General features: G+C 42.7%; 1 protein-coding gene across 3 annotated transcripts in view; it reads right to left on the reverse strand.

Annotated features, from left to right (window-relative positions):
• The window catches only part of LOC102073209 (hepatocyte nuclear factor 4-beta), a 31,924-nt gene extending 16,378 nt beyond the window's left edge, over nucleotides 1–15,546 (reverse strand). Inside the window, exons 1-5 of one of the 3 annotated variants that reach the window (XM_074550791.1) lie at nucleotides 15,240–15,546; nucleotides 13,172–13,729; nucleotides 12,384–12,588; nucleotides 5,433–5,604; nucleotides 3,463–3,557 (exon numbers count right to left, since the gene is read on the reverse strand). In XM_074550791.1, coding sequence (XP_074406892.1) covers nucleotides 3,463–3,557; nucleotides 5,433–5,604; nucleotides 12,384–12,498 — 382 coding nt within the window. In that variant the 5' untranslated portion in view covers nucleotides 12,499–12,588; nucleotides 13,172–13,729; nucleotides 15,240–15,546. Of the gene's footprint in view, nucleotides 1–3,462; nucleotides 3,558–5,432; nucleotides 5,605–12,383; nucleotides 13,076–13,171; nucleotides 13,730–15,239 lie in introns of those variants that run through there. The other 2 variants (XM_074550789.1, XM_074550790.1) reach the window with 2 other exon arrangements.
• Nucleotides 15,547–22,635: the final 7,089 nt, after the last annotated feature.

Genomic DNA, 22,635 nt, shown 5'->3' on the forward strand with positions numbered 1-22,635 from the left:
GAACAGCCTCAAACCCTCCCTCAAACACTCTCTCCTTCTTACTGTTGCAGCAATAAGTGATATAACATTTTTTTTTACTTCTGTATAAAACTAAAGAAGCTCATTCACATTCATAAATTACTTTGAAGGGAATGAGAGGTTAAATATTAACACCTCATTTTGTTTCCCCCCACCAAAAGCAAGCTGAATCCTGACAGGGCAGTGCTGCCCTTTCAAAAGGCTTCCAGGTTTTCAGGCCCTCAGCTCCATGTGAGGAGATGACCTAGCTCACTTGAGGAATCACACCCTGCTGATTTAGTCCAGGTTAAACATGATCTCAGGGAGCTGCTAAAAATAGAATCCTGCTGTTTTCTTTGGGTGTTTGAGTACCTGGTGTTCTACTCAGCCACTGATGCTGCAGTGACCCAAAACCCTGTCTGGTGGCATTGTGCAAGAAAATAGAGATCAAAGCTTCTGAGCCAACAGAGGAACTCAGGGGAACAGCCAAAAATGCCCAAAACGTCCAGACCACCCCCTGGCACAGCCCCAACACAAGAATAAAGGAGTGAATCTCCTGTGGAAATGTTAGATCCTGATCACAGAGCTGTTAGGACTTAAGAGGATTTTTGTTCAGACAAGGCTATCCCTCCCTCCTCATCCTAAATTAAATGGTTGTTATTAAAGTGAATTATTGATACCAAGAATGCAATTAGTGTAGGAGTGATTCTGAGTGAGCTGTTTTCTAGGAAATCTGGGAACTGGGCTTTCCACAAGACTCAAGTTTTGTCCCTTCCCTGCTCTCATTAGTGCTGGTGAAACCTGGATCCCATCTCAGTTCAAAAGCCTCTTGTGGAGGGCAATCTTGGTCCTTCCTGAAAATAGGATCAAATTCAGGCTGTACAGACAAGACAATATAAAGATCCTACAGGTAATTTTCTCAACCATTCCCTGGGGAGCCTGTTCAGTGCCCTATCACCCTCTAGGGGAGGAACCTTTTCCTAATATTTAACCTAAACTTCCCCAGTACAGTTTAAATCCTGCAGCCCCAGGCAGATCTGGTCACCATGTAGCTCAGGTGTTTGTATTACATATTAGGGGAGAAATTTGCCTTCTACCAGGCTGCACAGTTCCTTGCAATTCCTTATGCACTAGAAAAGTTTCCAAAAGGGGAAAAAAAAAAAAAAAAAGAAATATCCAAACGTGTCACATCACATCTTACAACACATGAAGACTGGGGAGAAAAAAAATAAAAACAATCCCTCTGGATCCAAAATTCCCATTTATCAGTTAGCTCTGCCAGGGAACAGCAAGTTCTCCAGGCTGAGCACACAGACACAGAGCAGTGGGTCAGTGGGGCACCGCGAGGGTGACCCCACCCTGGGTGTATTGTCACAGCCAGCCTGGGAAAAGGATCCTTTCCAGTTCCTTCCCCCTCTGCCTGGATAAACAATGCCACTGCCACACCCTGGAAACTCTGACTGCCGTTATTGGGGCTGGCCCCAAAGGAATGTGCCAGGGAAAGAGGGTTGTGCCAGTGCTTGGACACACAGCATTGATATCATCACTGCCACCTCCCCAGACCAACCCCTGCACGCTCCAAAAGATTTTGTACAAATATTTGGCCACTCCAATAGTGCCCCATCCAAGACACGGCTTCTCCTTCTCCCTAAGGCTTCGCAATGCTGTTTAATATTAATCTAGAACCACCCAAAAGCAAATAGCTGTGTTCTTTTTGTGCACACAATTGTGCAAGAACTTTTCTTTCCCAGTCCTGCACATGTGCTCGGGACAGAGCTCTGGTCAGCTAAGCGAATTTCTGCACAGCAGTTGCTCAAGGTGCTTTAAAAATCTTCCTTGCCAAACACAGGCGCGTTTTCCGAGCGCACAACCTGACTGCACTCATAAAAAAGTTTCAAGGAATGTGACGATGTGGAACTTGAAATGAGTCATCTCTCATCAAGCTGCACTCAGTGATGGAGGCATGAGCCAAGGTTTTATAACTTTTACCATAAAAACCAATAAAAATCATGCTTCAGCTCAAAGAATAGATCTGATAACGAGATTTCAGCCTTTCCATGCAGGGCAGTTTGCTGCATTGGCAGTTGGCTTGATCCCATCTAGAACTGACCAAATCAGCTTCAATTTTGTCTTTATTAATTTGAGTACTACTTGTTTTTCCATCTGCTGTATTTACTCCATTTCTCCTAAATTAAACCAGTTGGCATTTTTGCTTCATCCATGAGTTATGCCAGGTTTCAAAACACCCTTTTTCTCCAGGAAAACATATGGTCAGAACATGGGAAAGATCATTTAATCACCAGTAAAATCTTATGAATTACCAGAAATCGACAGTACATTTCCCCTTGGGTTCAGTGGAGCCACAATTCCACCCCTTGGGTGAAATTGGTGACATGGAAAGAAACTTTCAAGCTCCTTTCTACCTCCCTCATCTTTTAGCTGCCAGTGGGTTGGGAAACAGCACAAATGAAGACTGAAGAGTATGAAACAGCACAAAGGGTAAAGAGTGTGAATAGTGTGAAACCATCACCCAAGAACCTGCACCTTGGGTGGGTTGGGCCCCCCAGTTTGTCAGGCACTCAGTAGACAAGGACAATCACAATAAAACAGGATCATCCACACTCTCCCAGCGAGCAGAACTGGACAAGAGCTGTGGTAGATCCCAGACTTCCCCAGGGAAGCTGCATGTAGGCCCAGGTTGATGGAAATGTTTTTTTTTCTTGCAGAGCATTAGGCACTATGACAATATTTCCATTAGAAAAGGTACATCCTGCTGGTCACTGGCACCCAAACCTACAACTCTGCTCCTCCTCAGTACAGATGATGGGAAGTACAACAAAAAGTCTTGGCCAGTATGGGATTGGTCCTTCAGTGCTGGTGCTGGTGGTGGCTCCACAGTCACCTTGTCTCCAGCAGAACAACCAAAGGGTTTTGCTCTGAGTCATGTCCCCTGCTGGGGTACATGAGTCAGCTGTGGGGTACACATGAGTCACCCTGCTGCTGGAGCTCTGCCCATGCCCTGTGCCATGCAGGAGAGGCTCCCCCTCCTTCAGGCTGTACCTTGCCCTTGCATGCAGCTACGTGAGCATCAGCTGAGCCAACCACACCATCTGAAGCAGCAAACTGATGGCATTTATGAGATTGGAGGTGGCAGATCCTCACTGAGATTGGCACAGGGGGGATTAGGGGTCACACCAGTGGGTATGGAGAGAGGAAATTGCTGTTGTAAAGCACTTAGAGACCTAATAAGGCCCATCCCTTTCCCAGGACTAAAAGACCAGCCTCACAGGACAGGTGAATAATGTCACTGGGCTCTCACTGAAATGGAGATAAAATGGCAAACAGCTGCAACAAAAAATATCTCTCTGTGACCCACAATGATCATCTCTTCAGCCAGTGCTGCTGCTGCTCCCCACCATGCTCTGCAATGGAACAGGAAGGCTGGAAATGTCTCTTTGCACCCACCTTCTTTCTTCATGCCAGCTCTGAAGCATTTCTTCAGCCTGCAATACCTGCACTGGTTCCTCTTGTCTTTGTCTATCACACACTGTCGGTTGAACCTGGGAGGAGATGGGAAATACAACTTGGAGCAACGTCCTCACCCTGAGCAGCCCCAAATACAGGCCCAGAGCTCCACACTGCATGATCCTAGAGAAGAGTCAAAGGTTTGCCAGAGATGGATTGAATCAGTGTTGGCTTGGCCCAGCTCCTCCTTTTCCCCACCGCAGCTCCCTCCAGCTGGGAGCTTCAGACCACCCACCCTGCCGGGATTGGGATGGGTTTGGCCATAAAAACACAACTGTGACTCCAGTTGTGCTTTTGTAGGAGCTCCCTCTCCCACATCCAGACAGTTTTTGGGTGTTTGGCATTGGGGTTTGTCTGGTTTCACTTGTTAACTATTCTACGATTTGCGTAGAACAAAACGCGCTAAGGGCCACAAGGCCTTTGGGCCTGCGGCCTTGTTCTGAGGCCCATGGCCTCCCAATTCCTCCTCCTTTCCATGGGGATTTAGGAACCCTTGTGTTGTTCCAGGGGTGGCCCACACAGCCTTGGCAGCTCTCCCCATGGAGGGTGAAACAATGGAAGGGGAATCTTCCATGCAGAGAGGAGATGATGTGGGACCATCAGGCTGTAAAAGCTGAGGCGCTTTCCCAGACTGGGAAAAAGCCAAAGGTACAAAAGCCCAAAGACTTTCAGAGGAATTCACGTCTGCCATAAGCAGAGCTCTGAGCTGGGCTGAGCTCACCAAATAAGGGCTTGCACACAAGCTTGGCTTCAATGCTGTGGATCTTCCCTGAGCTGCCAAATATCACAGAGATTCATGGATTCCTGGGGAGCGGCAACTACTCTGCTCCCAGGAGACCGACAGCTGAAATTTCAAATAAACCATTACAGAGCTCATCTCCTCCTGCAGAATTCTCACAGCTCATGGGATGGGCATTGTGCAGATGGACACTGCTGTCACCTCAGGTGTCTTCCATGTCCTGGAGTGATAAGGGCACCAGGAACATTTTAAACAAGTAGGGTGACTCGCATTGGAAAAATTTGGAATGCCCTTAGAGGAGGAAAGGCTTTGGAACAGAAAGAAAACTTCCAGGTTTTAACTAGAGATGAAGGGCTTAAGTGTATTGAGGTTTGGGATTTCTTTCCACTTTCTCCTGTGCTAAAATAAATATCATTTTTCCTAAGGTCAAATCAAGATAGCAGCTTTATAATTTATAGCCTCCTCCTGGCAAAAAACCCCTTTCAAATGTATACCTGTGTGCCAAAGTGGATGTGAATCATCTCTGGTCCACACATATTTCTCAGAATATTCATAAAATCATCACTGATAAGTGAGTGTACATAATTTATTGTATTTCAAAACAAGAATGAAGAAGCTGTGAGAGGGCTTTAGAGGTGACAGATTCCTGGATGCCTGTTCTTCACCAGGAAAAACAAGAAATATGAAATCTCTGGAGCTTTGGTCCTTTGCCACCTTGGCCTCCCCTTGCTGTGCTGTGACGGGGTCATGGTGTCACTCCACACCCAGTGTCTGCATTTATGTATTTATCACATCAGTCAAACCTCAGGTTTTAGGTTGGACTGGAGGGTCTCAAAGATCTTTTCCAACCTTATCCTTTCTGTGGACTATGAGTTTCCCTCCATTCTCAGGTCTATGATTTTCCCTCATTTTACCCCGTAGGGAAAGCAGTGATGGCGCATTTGCTCAATGCACCACAGAAGGTCTCAGGGTCTGAATGAGATAAGACTGAGTTTAGAGATAGGACTGAATTTAGAGACAGGACTGAGTTTTCTCCTTATAAATCAAACTGCAGTGCTACTGGTGGCCTTCACAGCATAGCAACTTGACATTTGAGATACAAACCCCTGATCCCCACCCCAAATCATTTCCCACATAAATCGATTTTTTGTTAATTGTTGAGATTCGGTACCTGCAGGAGTAGACGTGGTTCTTGCGGACGCTCCTCCTGAAGAAGCCTTTGCAGCCATCACAGCTGGAGGCCCCGTAGTGCTTGCCAGTGGCTCTGTCCCCACAGATGGAGCACAGGGAGCTGACCCCGTTGGGGAGCAGGTTGGGGTTTGCTGACTCGGCCGCGATGGCCTCTGTGGGCACAGAATGGGGACAGTCAGAGCTCCCTGCCATGGAAACCTGGCTCTGTGATATTTCATGAAAAATCCCTTTGCCAAAATCTTTTCTCCATGTTTTACTGCTTTGAAATGTGATTTAAAGAATTGTTTACTCAGCATGTGAATTATTTTTAATTAATAGCCAATCACAGCCAGCTGTGCCAGACTCACTGAGTCTGTCACGAGATTTTAATATTCATTCCTTTCTAACTTTCTAATGTCTCCTTCTTCTATTCTTTTAGTATGGTTTAAGTATAGTATATATAATAAGTAATGTAATGTAATGTAATGTAAATGTAAAATACAATATAATATAATATAATATAATATAATATAATATAATATAATATAATATAATATAATAGCAGCCTTCTGAAACATCAAGTCAAGATTCTCATCTCTTCCCTCATCCTGGGGACCCTCAAACACCACCACAGAAACCTCCGAATTTATGGTCATGCTCTTCCCAAGATCAGCTCCTTTCTGGTATTGGTGTTTTTCTTCACTTAAATGATCAGAGAGATTTCAAGCTGCATAGCCCAAACTGCTCTTTAGAATATATCATTAATCACTGCTTTCCTGGAGAGATATAAAGAAACATCACTTGCATGTGATTTTTTTTGGTTTTGAGGGATGGGGAGCCACCTCCTCAATGAGATGCCTGGAGAACATGGTTCAAAGCTGGTCTCCACAGAAGAAAATGGAGAAAAAAGCTCATTAACTTGAATAAATAGAATGCAGAGAAGAAACAGCAGAGGCAGAAAGGATGAACTGCTTCATGTCCATGACAGAGGTGCTGAAGATCAAAGATTGCTCTTGAGAGCTCCTCTGCAGCTGGAAGGCAGAGACAGCAGCTCCCACAGGGATCACTGCAGCTCTAAGTCTGGTCCCTGCTCTGAAATTCTCTCTGAAGAGGCTCACTGCTTTCCACTAGAAAGCAACAGAGGTGTGCAGGAAGATCAGATTTCTAAATTAGGGACCTAAAATTAGGTGATATGAACACCCTCTGTCACGTCCTCTGTTTGCACCCACTCATTTGGGGCAGGAATAGCTCTGCTGAAAACTCCCCCTGGAACCTCTCCCTCTGCCCTAACCATCAGACTTGCTGCCCTCTCAATCCTCCTATTTGGGGAAGGAAAGGGCAGGAAACCCTTGCAGGGAGGGCAGCTGGCAGTGCTTGTATCTCCCCATCTGTTTGCAGAGCCTGGCACTGGCTGCAGGGTGATTTTATGAATTTATCACATCTCTGGGATGTTCTGTGCTCCAGAGGAGCCCATCTCATCTCAGTGACCTCAGAGAAGTCCCTGGGACAAGGCACACCCTGATGTGTCTCTGGGATGGGACATCCTCCCAACAGAGGTGGGGAAAGCTCAGCTTAGAAATTTCTTAGAGAAAACTGCTCAAAGGGGAGGAATTGCCACCTGATCTGCCTAGAGAGAGCTTTCTAATCCATAATGCATAAAAACAGCTCTGGGTAATCCACACACAGGATACATACAGAGAGAGAGTGAGAGAAGGTTATTTTTGTGTGTAAATACATGTAAAAAAATTCATAGTGAAAGTATTTGCTGTGCAATAAAAATTGTAATCAACCCCCCCCCCAAAAAAAAAAAAATAGCAAAGCCAACAAAGCTTTAGTTTTTCACAAACTGGATAGTTTCTTAGCTAAGGCTGAGACTAAGTCATTTTTAGCCAAGATTTCACAAATGCAAAGTTCAGACTTCCTGTCACCTCCTAAAATAACCCTTTTGGTCCATATTCACCTTCTGGTGCGTGGATCAATAAATAAGTGGGTTACAGCAAGATGGGAGCAACATGACAAGAAAGAATGACAGCACCAAAATCTTTCCTGGGTCACAATGACAGGGATTGAGGTTTGCCTCTTCCCAAACTCTGTGTGAGATTCTCCCAGCCCTGACATTTGTCAGGAAGTGACACTTGGGTCCTTTGGGAACATTGCCTATGTCAGAGGTGTTTAATGGCAATTTAGGTTGATTTTTTTAGGTGGTTTTTTTTTTTCAATTATTTTTGATTTTATATTACTTAATAACTTAGTATTAAATGAACAATACAGAATATTCATTGGAGGATAACTGCAGAATATTTGGGCATCTGTTGTTCCATCAATTTTTTGGAGGAGCACATGACCATAAACAAAGGCACTGTGTTGGATTCCATTTTAAAAATTTGCACAACCGAAATAAAGATAAGGCAGCCAATTTCCTCTTCACTCCCCTCATGCTTTCTCTAGACTTCAGAGGAATCAAGCCAAGGTCAAATAGTTTGGATCTCCAACAGACTCTTCATCCAGGTCCAGACTGCAAAATATTCCTGATGCTGGAAAGTATTTACTTACCAGAAAAGACTTGATTTCCTTTTATGTAGGATGGGAGAATCTGCTTGCTGTTATAAGGAATAAATTAATAATCTGGCCTTAAACCAGGTGTTACTGGAGGGGAACCATCAGCACTCTGTGTGAGGGCCCTTGGAAATTAGCAAACCAAATTTTGCCCTCACGTGTATCCATGGAAGCCCAAACAAATCACCAGTGAGCTGGGTGGCTCTGGGTTAGGGCAGATCCACAGCTAAAAGTTCAAGCCCTGGGAGGGAGCCACGTGTCCTTTCCAGCTGAATTGACTGAATGTGGACACAAATTTTAACAAATAAAAGGAAAGCCCTAAACCAGAACGCACGTTAATTAAGATCACAATTTTTAATTACAAAATCCTGCCGCCAGCTAATGATGGGCTCCAAATGAGAATTAGCTCAGAGAAGAGCAAAGCACAGCTGATATCACAGGCACCAGGTGACTCTAACACAGCTTCCAAACCTCCCCAATATTTGGGTTTTTCTGTGGGGAAAGACCAGGATCCCTGGCAGCAGAGTCCCTGCCTGCCTGTAAAATCTGCTTTTTGTGCTCCATCCCTGCCTGCCACAGGGAGATAACCTGAGCAGCTCCTGTGCTGTGCCACGGTGCCTTTGAAATCTCCACTGCAGAAATGCACTCAATTCTCTTCTCCAGGAAGAGACCACAACTCATCCTGACTTTGTGTGGCTCCCAGGCTGAGCTGAGGCTCTGCTTGTGGCCAGACCCCTCACTGGGGCTGCCCTCGACTTCACTGGCAGAAATATCTGAAGCTGGTTTTTGAGTTATATATAATTTTTTTAGTTATATATAATTTAAAATATATTAAAATCTAATATGTAATACAATATATAAAAATAAATAGTGTTAAAATTTTTGGAGTTATATATAATTAAAAATATAATATAATATAATATAATATAATATAATATAATATAATATAATATAATAATAAATATATAATTATATGTGTTATATATAAATATATATAATATATAAATATATATTATACATTTTAATATAATATATAAAATATATTTATAGATATAATATACATAAATATATAATATATCTTTTTATATTATATTATATCATATCATGTCATATCATATCATATCATGTCATGTCATATCATATCATATCATATCATATCATATCATATCATATCATATCATATCATATTATATTATATTATATTATATTATATTATATTATATTATATTATATTATATTATATTATATTATATTATATTATATCCTATTATATGAAATTTTTTTTAGTTATATATAATCAGTGTGCAGACTGGGAGCTCCCTAAGGCTGAGAAGAGCACCCAGTGTCTTCCCCAGATTTGAGATCAGCCAAGTTCACAACTGAAGTGCACACAAATTTTTTGGTACCTACTGCCTCTGTACGTTAATCATTGTCTATAATAATGCCAGTTTTACAGTGATAAGAAATGACACTGAGGATGTTCTCATCATACCTGACTCCTGCACTGCTTTTCCTTTCAGTTCCTTTACTGGCTACAGCTCTTTTAGATGCACATTGTAAAAGAGAATTGTCATGCCATACTTTCCAGGATGGCCTTTATCTACCAGGAAATCCAAGTTTTGGTGCATATAATTTGCAGTTAACAAACCCCCTGATTACATGTGCTGGGCTAGAATGTGAAGAGATCGCAAATGTGGGTTTAGGGCTTGAACACACACAAGGAAACTCGGTGCCAAAGCCAGCATTGTGAAACCTGTACACACAAATGTAGGGCAGGAGGGGGTTTAAACCCTGGCCACGTGCAGGGCAGCCTCTTTCCACATCAGCTTTTAGCAAACAGAGGAGTTTTTGAGATACCAAACCTAGCTGTGATTTAGTGACCCCACATCCTAGAGGAGCGATGATGAAGGTGCTGTTCCAGGCTCAAGGGATGGGAAATCACTGCCAAAACATCTCTGGTGGCTTTTGCATGCTCTGAACTGGGTCAGACTGGGAAAGATGTCACCAACCTCGTGCCAGGGCCCCGAGGATCAGTGTGGGGCTGAGGACAATGAGCACCACCCTGGCAGAGAGTGCTCCTCAACTCTCCAGTGAAGAATCGGGGCTGCATTGCAGCAATGTTTCACATCATCACCAAAATGAGACAGCTCTGACAGGAGTGTGAGGGAATGGCCATTAACCACACATAAAAACTGAGAATATGGGTTGTAGTGCCAGCCAAGGTGAAGGAAACAAATTTGTATAAAATGGGAAAATTTATCCTGCTACAACACATATTTCACATAGGAAAAACAGAATTAGTAGTGATTTTTGCTCCTTTCCTTTTGTCATTCTATTTAAACCTTACATATTTCTTATATCACCCCCATAAAGTGTTCTTTTCTTAATTTTGAATTAATCCTAAAACATTTGCCAAATTATGAGCTATTTGAAGGTGGAAAATCCAAACTACATATCTGGGCAAATCTCAGAATGATAGCAGCTTCATGAAGAAGGAACATCTAAGCACAGGAAGTGCTCCACAAAATTATTCCATCCAAAATTTTGATGAAATAATGTTCTGAAGAAGGAAAGAGTTGGTTTCAAGAAAGCATGACCTTATTTGAAAATTTTCCAATTTTCACTTTTGGAATTGTCCAGACAATAAGGAACTGCACTGAGTTCACCAAAATAAATATTTCATCCTTTCCTGTTCATGTTTATAGAGGGCAAAGCTGTCATCATCTAGTAAGGAAAATACAGATGAACCTTAGGAGAGATATAAGCAATCTTTAAAAAATCCAATATAGTTATAAAAAGTACCTAAAATGAGGTTGTTTTTTGATTCTAAGAAATTTTTAAATATTTCTGAAGCCACAAGGAAACTGTAATTTTGAATTACCTTAGGGGACTGAGCTCAGCTGGGCAGCAATAGATTTCCATGCATGGCCATTTCATGTATTTTTTGAAGTTATTTTTACAAATGGTAGGGAAGGACACTTACCCAAGACAAACAAGCTAATTTCAAAGCAGCTACTTCCCGAGAGAGCTGGTTAGTCATTAACAGCTAAACAAATAACACAATACCGAGTTCGATAAAGTTCAGAAAAAAACTCAACCTGTCAGTTCTACTGTATGAATCAACAGAGAGCCCAAACAGACACTGGCGGTTCGTTTACAAAATTATATTGAATTTCGGGGAAATTTGTGCTGCTTCAAAAAGTGGAAAATATCTTCTTGTTCAACGGGAAGTGACAAAGCAAAACATCTGTGTTAAATGACATTTCTGGAGTAGGATAGGGGGTGGAAAACTTTCTGTAAAAATAAGATCCAGTTTAGCTGGAGCTTACAAAAATTATATATATTGAAAAATCTTGATTTGGAGACAGCCAGAGCTTTACAGCAGGCAATTTAAAATTCAGGTTCCTTTGGGCCTTTTAACTTTACTTGTCTCCTGACCTCCCTCCAGGCCCTACAATAATAAGTCTAATCATTTTATATTGTAGGTGATATCCCTACTGAAACTCTGATTTCTTTTGATGAGCCAGTTAATGAGCAAATGTGAAAATCCCATCTTAATTTCACTAAGCTTCTTAGCAAATTAAAAGCCTGCCAAAACTCTCCGGAGGGATCACTAACGCCAGAATCTCATTCAGCTGCACGATTGGTTTCTTGAAAGATGACCAAAATGCCCTTTATTTTTACACAGCGAGCAGTTGATTTCAGAGGATGGAGTTCACTTCATGCCAGAGTAATTTTGACTGCAGAAAGATTAAATCCCACACAAAGTGCTTTATTCCTGCGAACCGAGCGGAAGTGTCGGCGTATAAACACTCCCGCCTCCCAGCCAAGTCCTTTGTGCCCTAAAAACTCTTGGACCATCTTGGTAGCCAGAAAAGGAATGCAAAGCTAGCAATGGTTTGGATATTGTTTCTCAATTCAAGTTCCCAGGACCAACTTAAACAAGGCACACGCTCATGGACAAATGCTGTTTGGGACGACATGTTTTCCCGAGGATTAAACATCAACGGAGGTCGTATACGGGAATGAACCACACATTTGAACAAGAAATATTGGTAATAACTCCCCTCCTAAGCTATACAGCAGGTAAACCCAGGGAATGCCACGAAGACATCTACCAAGACCTGCAAAACCTGGTGGGCTCTTCAGGGCATGACAATCAGCCCGCCAACGAAATGAATAACCCAAAAGAATAACCCAAAACGGGACCGGCAAGCGAAGGGGTGGCGTTTCAGCCCAAACATCACCATGGATGCAACAGATTTTGACAGGTCAGCTGCTTAAATATTACCCCTTCCACCCTTTGCCCCATACCTCCCACCAGCCTTTCCTTTGTGTCCAGCTTTACAGCAGAAGTGGCGGAGCTTATTCAAGAGAAAACGAATAAAAATCTCACCGGTGTTGTTGGGGAGCACGCGGAGGTTGTCGAATTCCAGCATGGTATAAGAGGAGTCCAAGGAGTCGACATAATCTGGCATATCCATGTCCATGATGGATTGACAAAGCTTCATTATTACTTGACAACAGCGAGGGAAGTGGCAGAAACAGCCCCGCTGTCAATCACGGCCAAGGTTTCCTCTGCAGAGAGAGACACCCCGCTCCTGGCGGTGACAAATCATTACCCAGCTCTGCCCGCAGTCCCTCCCCGTGCCAGAAGAGAAGGGACGAGGCCAAACCCTCTGGCACAGTCCCCTCCCTTCCCGGGGTGCATCTCGCTCTCTGGCTCCTGATAAGGTGATGCAGATAAGGCCCAGGCTCAAACGCCTTGGATTGCATCTTCGGGTCAATACAGCAGCATTTATGGCTGCTCCTGCACAAACATTTTGAGAAGGGTTGGGGAGAGGCCGTCACACACATGTGTCACTCTCCCAGGGCACAGTGGTCACATCCAATCACCAATTGTCACCTTGCTGGCCCTACCAGCCCTTGGGGGAAGAGCAAACGGTGTCACTTGAGGCTGGTGAGGACAATAAATCAATGTCCCACCGAATGAGGAGCATTAAGGCAGGTCAGCATGGAGAACCTGAGTTATTTCCATGAGACACACAGCACTCACACTGTGAGTTGCTGCTGGAAGGGGGAAATGATGCTTCAGTCATGCCCTACACACGGTCTCACCCTGCTCCATAGGCAGAGGCGAGGTGGAGGAGGCGACTTCCACCCACCACCCTCCATCCCTCTCACCTGTGTCTTCCTCCCAACTCCAGGCAGCCCCAGTGTCCCAGAGCTCCCTCTGGGCTCTGCTGCTGAGTTGTCATCATGGAAGGTTTCAAACATGGCAAATGATGGAAATGGAAAAGGCTGGGAGGACTGGGCAGAATCCCCCACAGATGTGTGGTGTTGCATTTCACGCTGGCCCATGCCTGGCTATTCTGGGAAAGGTCTGTAGTACAGAAAATAAATTCCAGTTTTTCCCCCACAGGCCCATGGTGTTTGGTCTGGATTTTTTTTTTTTTTTAATTTACTGAATTTTACGCGAACCAGCTTTTTTGATTTCCTGAATTTTACACAAAAGTTCTTTCCTTGTTAAGGAAAGAACATGAGCTGTGCTTCAAAAGGCTGGAAACAAAACTCAGCCATGCAAAGCCATACAGCTTGGAGTGATTGGTTTATTCCCACTTTGATCTTCCAGATGCCCTCCCTGACACTACAGCTCCCTCTCCAGTGACGTGGTTTTTGTGTCAGAGGGTCTTTCCTCTCCATGAGCTGTTCTGAGAGATCCAGGTCAACATCCTGTTGGATCTGGAGGAAAAGAAGAGTTCTTGAGAAACAGGGAGACGTGTTGCCAGAAAAGGAGTCTTGGCCAAAAGGATGGGATTGCCAGACTGCCTGAACTCTCACTGAACCGAGGAGCAGGCTGGCCCCAAGGATCCCAGCAATCTCCAAACAGCAAGAAACACTCAAAAAATCTGAGCTTTTAACTGTTTTCATTATACTAATTTGATTTAGCCCCCATTTCATTTTTGTTTTAATATATTTTTCCTTATCCTGGGGCTTTACAGTGGACATTGCAAGGGGTTAACTCCAGATAGGCTTTTCCTCTATAAAGATTGGGTGCAGAAACTTTCAGCTTTACTTTCTTATCGTTTCTGGGAAATAAAATAATTTCATGTGCCATATTTTCCTTTTCCTTCTTTCCCTTTTTAAGGACGTGTTGTAACCAGTGGTGCACAAATGACTCCTTGCTTAGATAAGACATTATGTTTTTATCCTTGGACTGTGCCCCAGGCTCCCAGTAATGCCAGCATCAGCTAAGTTGGGATCTGATTACTTGTTCTTGCCTCTTACTCAATGTCAGGCTTGATTATGCTCATTAATCTGGTTGGTTATTTTTTTAAACTGAGCTGTGGGCACCATCTTGCCTGATTCTCAGCCCTCTGCTACTATTACAGCAAGATTTTTCACATTTCTACAATTCTAGGTTTTTGGTTTTGTTTTTGGGGGATGTTTTTGGATTTTTTTTAATGTATTTCTCACCATTAAAATAACCATTTTGGTATTTATCAAGATTTTGGGCAGCTGTGGCTCAGAGAGGAGAAATCTGGGCTCCTGCCCTGATCTTGTTGGCTTTAGAGATCTCTCAATGTTTTCCATCCCTCAGAATGATGTGAGGGTCAAGGATAATTTCCAAGGAAAGTTGTGGGATGAGGATGTGCTTGGACAATTTTCGTTTTGAGAATGACAAAAGGTTACAGAGCAAATTTCGTAGTTCAGGACCAAATTTCAGCAGCACATCCACACAGATAATCAGGACTGACTTGTGCAGGGTGGAGCTGGAGGCACAGAACATGGCATTTGTTCCAAACAGATGTCAGCACCCTGCTCCAAACCACTCCAGCACAAAAGCAGCCCTGAAGATGGACAAAACCCTGCTGAGGTTTGGGCAGTTTCTTCTTTTCCCTCCCCCTGCTTTCTTACATCACTTTCTGAGCCACGGCTGCAATTCAGCTGGGACCTGCTGGGGCTGAGTTTTATCAAAATCAGGAGAAACCAAACTCTCCCAGAGGTGGCCTCACATCTCCTGAAGTGACTTCATTGTGAAGTGACAATGAAGTGACAGCGGCCCAGCCAAGAGCCAGGAATCTCCAGTTCATTCCTTATTACCTTACCATGATCCAAGCTGAGAGAGCAGCCAGGGAGATGGGAAGACAACTCAGATCTTTCCCAGAAAGAAGGATTTGAGTAGGGATTTGTGAGGTTGGTCAGCACTTTGTGCTGAGACACCTCCTTGGGTGCTCAGGCACTCACTCACCTGCACAGGCATCTTAGGTGGATAACCAAAGGCAAAACTGGTAAACTCAATCTTCCCAGTTTGGAATTGGATGCCAATCCTCCTCCACATGGATATAACCCTCTTTTCAATGTGTTTTCCATTGATTCTTGCTTTGAGGCTGGATATAGCTGGAGGGTGCAGTGGAAAGGGGAGAAGGGAGAAAGAGCCAGAGTTAAGTTTAATAAAAATAATATGAACGTTCAAAGTTCGAGCTCTGGGAATGAATCAATGTGGATCCTCCTGTGCGAGGGCACAGGGCAGGCTCTGAAGAACACATGGAACCAATAAGACAACACATTTATTCCTAGAAATAAAACTCAGGTGCTCTTGGGAACGCTTGTTAGACAAGATGAAGTGCAGCAAAGATAAGGACACTTTGATTGATTAAGAGAGAACACAAAGTACTGTGGGCAGGGCGTCAGAAATAACATTTCTTTGGCGAGGTAAGTGATGGGGGAAGATGTTTGCAGGCCATGGAAGCTGCACATCCATCTCTGGAGGCTGATTTTAATGGAAAGGAACTCGGTGCTGCATATGGGGAGAGGTGTCTGAGAGACTGAAACTTAATGAAAGACTTGTAGGTATGTAAAATGGTGAGGCAGAAGTCACTAAATGGATTTTTGGAACAGAAGTTTTCTTCTTTTATTCATAGAAAGCCACTGAGAATCTCCTACCACTGTTGTGAAATTTCCTCTCTCTGAAATGCAGCAATAATTATATTTCTGTGAACATGCAGGGTTCAGGAAAAGGGTTTTTATACAGTGAGCATAAATCCATCACTGATAGGTGGTTCTCAGAAGCAACACTAGACACAATAGTACCTACCTGGACAGGTGGTGTCAGGACAAAAACAATAATTTAAAGACAGAAGGCAGCAAGGCCCTGTTCTGGGTAATGTATAATTAGAAACAGTGTGCTTCTAACATTATAAGCAGTGTGAAATCATGTCCTTAACATGTAATTACATTTCAAAGTTATCTAGAGCAGATGTTATTGAATCAGCTCCCTCCTTTCCTGGGTGCAGTTTGATATTTGTGATGCACTAAACAGCAAAATGTTTCTTTCCATTTTCAGGTATTTTTAATTACAATGAACATTGCATTTCTACAAGTTGTGACCTCCACTGTGAGGGTCTCCTTGTTCTTCCAGCTGTTACCTCCCAAAAAGATTCTGTCTGTGTAAAGATTATTCATAAATAAAAATAATTTAAGAAATTTCTGAAGTCCAGTGATGGACAATGACCTGATGGACATTGGAGAGCATCACCCATCATGCAGAAGGATGGAGAGGGAAAAAAAACAAAAAAATATCAGGACCTTCACCTCCCTTCTCTCCAGACAAACTTATTTGGCTTTACTGCTGCCAAACACGTTCATTTATCATTTACTCATTTTGCTTTAGAACAATGAGGTTAGCTCTTACATAACAACCCTTTGGAGCAAATAGAAACTTTTGCAAGCTCCAGTCACTATGCTGGAAAAAATCCTTTACAACAATTTAAACAAACAAGAAAAAGAACAAAACAAACCAAGAAAAAATAAAAACTCCAAACCACAACAACCCTCCAAAAAACCCCACAAAAACAAAAGACCAAGCTCAAACCAAGCTAAAAATCCCTTAAAATCTCTTCCCACCAGGTTGGAATGATGGATTCTGGTCTTTACACACTGTCAAGTACAAATCACCCAGAGACCCCCTTGCCAGCAGTGACTTCAGGCTGGCTGATTGGTGAAATTTGTGAAATTCCCATTTATTGCACCGAATGTTCAGCACAGATGAAACCTGACTTGGATTTGGGGAATAACTCCAAGATGTTTTACATTTTTCTGATGACCAAAGGTCAGGCTGATGACTTGTTCTTTCTGAGTTCACTTAACTTTTGTTCTTGGCTGCAGAGCACTTGGCCAGGGCCGGAATTTCAGAAGCACAAAGGGCTCCCTTTGATTTCCAAATGGGAAGAGCCTGAATTTCAGCTGTGTTGAGAAACAGGAGCTCCCACTGGGAATAACAACTGGATTCACAAAGAAGTAGCCACAGGTCACTGGTGATTTAGAAATAAATCCCCTTTTTTGGACACCTGAGTGAAATCTGATTAAAATCTCATTTCCTCTACGTGGGCTCCAAGACCTTTTAAAAATCTGTCCCTGCCTGGCAAAAGCTTCACAGCCAACACCTGGTGCCTCCATGCACCAGTTGGAATTTCTCTTCTTTGTTTTCCATAAGCAGAGGTAAATTCTCAGAAATAAGAAATGCCTGCAATATTTTTGAAAAAAAATAATAATAATATTTTTCCTCACATTAACAAATACTTCTGTCAGTGGGTATTCCTTGTGGATATTTTAGAGGACTTCTTGTCTCTTTTCCTTTCTGTAAGGAGATCAGCTGATCAACACTTGAAATTATGGAAAAATAGGAACAAGCTTCATTTAATGCTTTTTTTGTGGAAAAAAATTGTTGGTTTCCTTTGTAATTGAACTTTGAAGTTCACTGAACGGAAGACAATTAAAATATTTAATAATGAACAAAATTAAAAGTACTAAAAGGGCAGAAACAAAACATTTTGGTTCTTATGTTTGTTTGCAAATCATGAACATGGTACCAGTTTCTGACACAAGTTTGGGACCCTTGGCAACATTTTAAAACTAAAATTAAAGTTATGTCCCGGGTAACAAAACTGACAAATTTGTGGGAACATCACCCTCTGTCTGAAAATTTAAGAGTTTCAATAGAGATCTTGTCTGGCACAATCAACCCATGAAAACATCAATTTGTTTGTGAAACTCCACCTCACTCACCAAAATTAAGACAGGACTTACTTTAATGAATTTATATTGTGTTCCACAGGTGAGATTTTAGCAGTGTTTCACTCTAAGGCAAAGAAATGTTCTTTTTGCAATTATTTCCTACAAAGATAGCAAGCTTTTCCTGGGCTGGGCTTACACAGGAAAATCCAAACTCAAATAACTGCGAGAGTCTGGGCTGAGCTCTGCTCCATTTTGGAACAATCCATCCCAAATTCCTCCAAACTGTTGATCTATCCAACACTGAATAAAAACTGGAAAACACAGCTTTGGAATATGCTGTCTAGAGAACCAAAACATGGGGAAGAAATCATAAAATAATCAAACTTCCAGTTTTTCCCCCTCACTGCCCTTGGGATGAGTGGTTTCCACACGTTCATCCAGATTTTGTCAGTCAGAGAACCACGAGGTTGCATCAGAGAGCCCATCACTCAATCACCCTGATTTTCACCATCCTAAACTAACATTTCACACATGGATTGGAAAAGAATCAGTATCTCTGCAAGCCCTGGAGAAAAACTGGCATGCCATAGAATTATTAAGATTGCAAAGGACCTCCAAGACCACCCATTCCCCAGCACTGCCAAGCCCACCACTACCCAACGTGCCACATCCACACGTTTTTAAATCTCTGCAGGGATGGTGACTTCACCATTCCATGGGCAGCCAGTCCCAACACTTGATAACCCTTTCCATGGAGAAAATTTTTCCTACTATCCAATCTCAGCCTGCCCTGGCTCAGCTCGAGGCCGTTTCCTCTCCAGAGGGTGATTCATCCCAAACTCAGGTGTCCAAGGGACCTCAGAGGAACTGCTCATCACTGCCGACCTCCCTCCACGGAGCTCATGGGCGTTTTAGGTGAATTCCACTCAAACTTTATGGAAGGTGAAGTCACAGAAGATGAACTCTCCCTGCCAAGAATGAAAATGACACACGGAGCCGTCAGGAATTGGGTTGGACTCCACCACTGGTGATGTCGGCCCCTGATTAAAAAAATGGCAAAACGCAAATAAATAAATAAGGAGGAAATAGCAAACAGCTAATAAACAAAATAAATAAAAAATAACAAATAAATAGCAAATATGCCAGCCTGAGACTGGGCTGGCAGCAGGGGAGGACAGAGGAGCCAGGGAGAGCAGAGCATTACCTCACCCACTGGAGCTGGAGTAGGCATGGGGCTCATCTGGAGCACTGCGCTGCCTCTGGGCAAGGTTTTGGCTTTTCCTGCTGCAAACACAGTTTAGTCAGGGGCAAGCAGCCTTGAGGAGAGTATTTTCTGTGGCTCCCATGTCCCTGTGAACATCATTGCTGCCACCCTGAGCGATTTCGGTGTTGACACTTCTTCAGCTCTGTCATTAGCTCAGCTGAGGAGAGAACAGAAATGCCATTCAAGCCCCAACGTGGGACGTTAGGAGGCAAATCCTTGCCTTGCACTGAAAACATGATGAGTGTTTTATGTTGGTGCTGTGCTTTCTATTTTAGGGAATGCTTTGTTAGGTTACAAGCCCTTTCCTAGCACATAAAGCACCGTTTTTAAAGGGGTTCTTCTACCATAGCTATATTCATTTATTCTGATCTGAAATCTCCCCATATCCCCAAAAATTAACCCAGGACTTGGTGTTTGACTTGTATCTTACAAATTCCTAGTTTTGGGTTTAAAAGCATTTACCTTGTCCCTTGTTTTTCTTTTGCATTTTAAGATTTCTGTGCTGGAATCTGGATCCAGTTTGGTCACAGTGAAGATTCAGATGTCACTAAAATTCACCTTTTCTGGTTGTAAGGTTGTTTTTTTTGTAAACCATTCCCTCAGTGTCTTCACGCTGTGTTTTTGTTTTATGAGATGAACCAAGAGTGGGTTGACCTTTGCCTGTGATCACAGAACCATCAGCAGATTTACAGTAAACTGAACAATGCTCCTTCCAGGGAAATAAGGCAGCATTTCTTGGGCAGTTTTGATTTCTGGGTGTAGTTTTGATTTCTGTTTCTGTCCCCCAGATTTCCTATTTTTGCCATTGTGCAGACAAGTTAATAATTCAGGACAAAGATGGAATTCCTCCAAAATTCTCCTTTCAGTGTTGCCTGCTAGGTAAACTAAGTGCAAATATAAACATTTCAGAGAGAGGATAGACCACTCTAAAAAAGCCAAGACAAAACCCAAAGGTTAAATCCATTTTATCTGCAACAATCCATTTTATATTTGCACATCTGACCTTGCAGCTCATTCACACACACAGACGTTTTGTTGGGGCTCAGCACCAGGGTAAAAGCAGAAGTCCTCAACCAACATTTTAAGTGTTCTGGAGAAAAACTTTCAATTTCTGCAGGGAACTGGAAAGCTGAACCAGGCACAAACCTAAATAAATATTGATTTTATTTTTTAAATGATGGATTATCTGAAATGTTTATTTTGTTGAAATTGAGGGGGCTTTGGAGTAAACATCTCTGAGTTATAATAGTATCAAAGGGGGAAAAGTCAAGAAGAAAAATGAGAAAATCTGCCAGAAAAGATCAAGGAATTGTGGAATATCCTGAGTTGGAAGGGACAAGGATCATTCAATTCAACTCCATCAAGTCCAATAGCTTGTTCTAAAGAACTGAGGCACAGGACCAATCCTCATTTTATATCTGGAGTTTCAGGATTATGCGTTCATCTGTTGGAGAGGGAATTTGGTGATAGAACAAGGGAGTGATGGCTTTAAACTGCAAAAATTTAGGTTTAGGTAGGATCTTAGGAAAAAAATCTTCCTTATGAAGGTGGAGAATCCCAGAATGGGTGCCCAGAGCAGCTGAGGCTGCCCCTGGATCCCTGGCAGTGCCCAAGGCCAGGTTGGACAGGGCTTGGAGCAGCCTGGGACAGTGGAAAATGTCCCTGCCATGGCTGGGGAGGGAATGGGATCATCCTTAAAATCCCTTCCAACCCAAACCATCCTTCATAATCCAAAATGACAAGTTATTTTTAAAGTATTTGGGGCAAATTCAGACAGATTTTCCTTTCTAAAAGATTCTCCCCCCAGTGCACAGACATACTGATATGTGGAAAGATGCTTTTCATGACTTAAAATTGAAGAAATTACTGTAAACATCCAGCTATATTTTCCTCATAATATCCATTTTGGAACACTTCAGTCTCTCCCAGACTGTCTTACTCATAATTGCTGCCCTCTTTAGTGGGTGTAGCAAAAGCAAGGGACTGCTTGCCAAGTGCCAAACACACATCTCCAAACCCCTGAGCCTCACAGATATTTTCAGGAAGCTGTAACCCCCGATAAATCTTTGCAGACCACTGAGATGAATAATATTTGTGGATGCATTTTTGAGGCTGCCATAGTGGAGAGGTATTTGTGGCTTTGTGGGCTTTGCCACTCACATGGAAAAGTATGCCTTCCCTATAGCCATCCTATAGGCTATATTTTGCACATCTGCCTTTAATTAAGACCATTTCATATCTTCAGGAATATGTGCCATCAAATGAATCATTTAGAAATTGGAGTTAACCAGCAAATTATACACTCCTCTTTTTTTTTTTTTTTTTTTTTTCATTCATGAATTGCCAGTGTCAAGATTCTCTCAGGGCAGAATTTTTAGCAAATCTGGTGAGCCCAAGTGTATGGTAAATGTCACAGGATCAAGGAGGGGACAGATCAGACCTGCATTTTTACACTATAAACCTATTTACAACAGCTATTATTCCACGTGGAATAACATAATCTCTGTCTGGACTGGGGTTTTCTCCCCCAGATATTTCAGGAAAAAGAGTCTTAAATTGTGGAGGAGCTCTCCAAGCCAAGCTTCATTTCTGATTTCAGTGATGTTTAGAGCATTACATGGGGTTGTTATTCCATGGTCCCTTGCTGGAACAGGTCACTGTGGCCTCCCCTGCCTGCCAATTACATTTTTGCTCCAGGCCAGAATTCTGCATAAAAACAGCAATGAATTACTAGCAGAGAGAAAAGGCTCTTTATTCCTCTTATTTCTACTTCAGCAATGCTTAGAGGATGGGAGCTCCCAGCCCAGGTACTGCATGGAGTTTAACCAGCTTTAATTAAAAATTAGCTGATTCACATAACTGATTTCACCATGAAAATGAGAAAGAATGGAACAAGTTGGTGAATAATTTTCAGTAAATCTCATGAGCCAATGGAGCCTCCATGAACTCACCAAGGACTGGAACAATTTCTTTTTGGTCTGAATTTTTTTTCATTGAGCTTATTTATACATCAGCAGCACTTAGGGGATGGGAACTCCCAGTCCAGGTGCTGCTCAGAATAAAGAAACATCCCTGCTGATAACAACTGCAGCAGACAAGAGGTGAGGAGGAGAAGGAAAAGGGAAACCAGACCAGCTCAGTCCCATGTGCACATCTCATCTTCCCCACCAAATAAAGTCATTGCATCATGAGAATCACCCAGACCTGACCTCACTGCATGGAGTTTAATCAGCTTTAATTAAAAATTAGCTGATTCACATAACTGATTCCACTATGAAAATGAGAAAGAATGGAACAAGTTGGTGAATAATTTTCAGTAAATCTCATGAGCCAATGGAGCCTCCATGAACTCAGAAACACCAAGGAC

Source organism: Zonotrichia albicollis, chromosome 13 (genome assembly GCF_047830755.1).
Source record: "Zonotrichia albicollis isolate bZonAlb1 chromosome 13, bZonAlb1.hap1, whole genome shotgun sequence".
Classification (NCBI taxonomy): domain Eukaryota; kingdom Metazoa; phylum Chordata; class Aves; order Passeriformes; family Passerellidae; genus Zonotrichia; species Zonotrichia albicollis.